Below are 3,487 nucleotides of genomic sequence, written 5' to 3'. Positions count from 1 at the left end.
GACCGATGTGTGACGAGCGCGTGAACGAGCTTAAAAGCGCATATCCTCAATGTTAATACGCCACACAGGGTGATACATTCATCTTCATTCGTTGAAATATAAATAAGCCATGTCGGCAGTTTCAGAAGTAACAAATCGCTTATTAAACATTCATCAAATCATTATTATTCATCGATTCAAACTTTTGAAGTATCTCAATCATCGTTTGCATGTTCTCAAACTTAAATACTGACTCAATTTCAATTGGGGTGTTTTTTTTACAATAAAAATAAAACTTTTGCAATTTAAATCGTGTTTTTGTACAATTTATATGTAAAACTTATTATTGCTTGATTGAGTTTAATATTATGCTATTATATTGTAATTACTTTATTAATAGCTTGGAATTATAGCATTGTACCTCCCCGAACTATTAATAGTCGTGGAAAACATGTCAAATTTTGATAGTGATTACAGTCCAATGCATTTACTCCACCGATGCACCCCAAATATCAAAACAATAATATGACGTCATTGCAGTGATTCAGAATAAGTTGTTTGTTCATTGAATTTATATAAATACCGTAAGGTGGGAATATGATTTAAATTTGTTTGAGATTCTGCTGAGAGAACTTCGTTCTGCCAATGTAAGTAAATTGATAATCATACAGTTTTTGTTAAATAATTTAATTAAAAAATAATTTTAGATGAAAATTTTCGTCTTAATCATACTAACAATCCATGTTATGTCATTATCTTTCATACATGGTTCTCTAACATATGCAGACTGGAATGAACCTCAAAATTTTTGTGGCAAAGCAGATAAAATAAGTGAAATTTGTGATAGAACATATTACAATCCAAAAGTCGGAAAAAGATCAAATAATTATGACTTAATATTTCCGGAAGACACTTTCTTATATAAACCAGAATTGAAAAAAAATGATGCCTTGTATTTCCTACGTTTTAGTCGCAAAGTTCAAGAATTTACATTTAACCGCGAATGTTGTGAAAATCTTTGTGATGGTCGACACATTAAAAAACATTATTGTGGAAAAGTCTAATATTGAACAATGTCATGAGCAAAGAAAATATATTTATTGTATGTAATTTGTAAACAATAAATATTCAGCATCTTTTTTGTCTTTTTATTTGCGTTTAATATAAAAATTTTCTAAAAATTTTAATTTTTTAGGTATTGAATATGTGGCGTTATTGTCTTAATATGTAAATGTTAATATTAATAGCACAAAGTCATAAATATGCACATTATTAATGTGTTTGGTTGGATTGTCCTTTGTGGGCGTCATTGAAAGTGTCAAACGTTTAACACGAATTGGCGTTTCTTATAATAAGTCACAAAATAGTCCTGTCTGTTTATCATTAATGTGTGTAAACAGAATGTGCTGCTAAGATGTTTTGCGACCAAAGGATATTTCAAAAGGATATATAAACAGGTTATCTTGCAAAGGATTTCATTCCATCGACTAGCTTCTAAGAGATAACACACATAATCAACATAATCAAGAATTAATCACCCAAAAAGGCAAGTAAAGCACTTTTTAAATTAATTTAATAACATTTTAATAATATTTATTTGCAGATGAACAAACTACATTTTTTAGTTTTATTTTTGGTTGCAACTTCGGTACGTTGTAATGAAGATGGTGATTTTGAGACTTTAAGCCAAAATATTCAACAAGTATGCGGTATCCGGTTGGAAAAATTTGTGAGCAATGTTTGTAACGGAATGTACACGCGACCCGAGAAAAAATCCGGACACTTACAAGTTATGGACGAGGAATCAATGATGGACCGTTTCGAATCGCACGAATGCAAGAGTCTGAAAATGCTGGAACAGTTCAACAACGAAAACGAGCGTGAACAGAAAGCGCTAGGATTCAGACAATGGCAGGACGTGATTGGCAACGGTGGAAACATGGCGGCGTATTCTCGGCAAAGACGTGGCATCGTTGCTGAATGTTGCAGGCGTCCATGCACGTTGAAGCATATTCAGGAACACTACTGTGAGTTTTAAATTAACACATTTTATGCTTATGAATAGAATAGAATACTATGAACATATATTTATGTAGATAAATGTAATTAAAATATTAGAGAATTGAAAAAAAAAATCATATTTATATTGTTAGAATTTAAATAATATGCAACGCAAGAATAAAGATTAAAAGAAAATTGTTTTTGTTTGTTAAATCGATAAAGGAAACCAAATACGTTTTATTTTTCAGTTTTTATGTTTCCTAAAGGTTTCAAAAGCAAAAGAAGTATATCTGGTTGCCTACAGCGCTAAAGCTAACCTGATATGACCAAATAAAGTAAAAATTTCATAAAGTTACTGTTTTTTGCATTTGTTTTACTTATTTTAAGCATAAAAGTTGGTTTTAATAAGTTTTAATAAATTTTCTAACGTTGTTTGACGTTTCACGGTTTAATATAAGTTAAAACTCGTTCTATTCATGATAAATTTTCTAATTAAATTTCAATTTTACTTTTACTTTTACTTTTACTAATATCCTCGCCTATTCTTCATTGGTTTGCCGGAGATTGAATGACGTCCGGGAGTATAATGAATTGCAATTAGTTTTCATTGCACTTTATTATGAAATGATTAAAATGAAAATTTCATCGTCATCGTCATCTTGCGGGTGGTGCTGGTGCCTACCGCGTGCATTCAAATTTCAATATCTTTTGTAGTTTTATTCAATGCACAACGTCGCCGTCTAGATGGGCGTCGGTGTATAATCGTGTGAATGTGTGCGTGGGGGGCGGCAGCGTAAACTTTTAAAACTTTATTATTATATTCGCATTCATTTGCGCCGCTTCTTTGTGTTGATGGCTCGAGGAGCGTAAATTTATTATTTTTCGACCTCGTGGTGTTTGCTTATTGTTGGTTTTAATTAGAATCTGTTGTGTTTTGTGTTTTTTAGTTTGATAGGCGTTAAAGTAGGATTTAACGAACTAAATTCTACTAAAAGTTGAAATTTAAATGTTTTTTTTTTTTTTTTGGAGAGAAAATAATAAATTGGTATGAATTGTCGAATATCAATTAGAAAAAAAGATAACAACACATATTGAATATACTTGTAAAAATTATTGATATTTTATTGGTTTTAAAGTTATTAATCAATTTTATGATGATATAAAAATGTGGTTATAAAAAATATCTTTTTTGTGGATAAATGATACCAACGTTAAGCCCGTTGATGTGTATTGCGGTACGGATGCGGACAATGTTAATATTAAATTTTCATTAAAATCAGCGCCACGCAACGGGTGGCAGCGCCCGTCGGCCGGCTCAAATCGTAACTCGCAAAAGAGCAAAATTAAAATGCGATAAATGCGCGAACAAAGCGGCGGGCGAGCTCTGCAGGCGACTTTCATGCTTTCATACTTTCATGCGCACACGAAATGATGGAATACGAAATGTGCAGAACATGAAAAGAGTGTAAAGTTAATGTATGCGTAAGTGGTGTTCAGTTACACACAG

General features: G+C 31.6%; 1 protein-coding gene across 1 annotated transcript; it reads left to right on the top strand.

Annotated features, from left to right (window-relative positions):
- The first annotated feature begins 1,413 nt into the window (after positions 1-1,413).
- Positions 1,414-2,175, top strand: LOC135792335 (uncharacterized). Its single transcript, XM_065302956.1, has 2 exons — positions 1,414-1,525; positions 1,583-2,175. The coding sequence occupies exon 2, from the start codon at positions 1,583-1,585 to the stop codon at positions 2,015-2,017; it is 435 nt and encodes a 144-aa protein (XP_065159028.1). The 5' UTR covers positions 1,414-1,525; the 3' UTR covers positions 2,018-2,175.
- The last annotated feature ends 1,312 nt before the right edge of the window (positions 2,176-3,487 follow it).

Source organism: Atheta coriaria, unplaced genomic scaffold (assembly GCF_025399875.1).
Source record: "Atheta coriaria isolate IRGN ID8LTWV9N9 unplaced genomic scaffold, Caltech_Dcor_3.1 hic_scaffold_5_pilon, whole genome shotgun sequence".
NCBI lineage: Eukaryota > Metazoa > Arthropoda > Insecta > Coleoptera > Staphylinidae > Dalotia > Dalotia coriaria.
This window is presented reverse-complemented; position numbering and strand designations above follow the sequence as displayed.

What these genes read in the sequence shown, in the direction of transcription:
- LOC135792335 (XM_065302956.1), top strand. Translation starts at nt 1,583, where the DNA reads ATGAACAAACTACATTTTTTAGTTTTATTTTTGGTTGCAACTTCGGTA.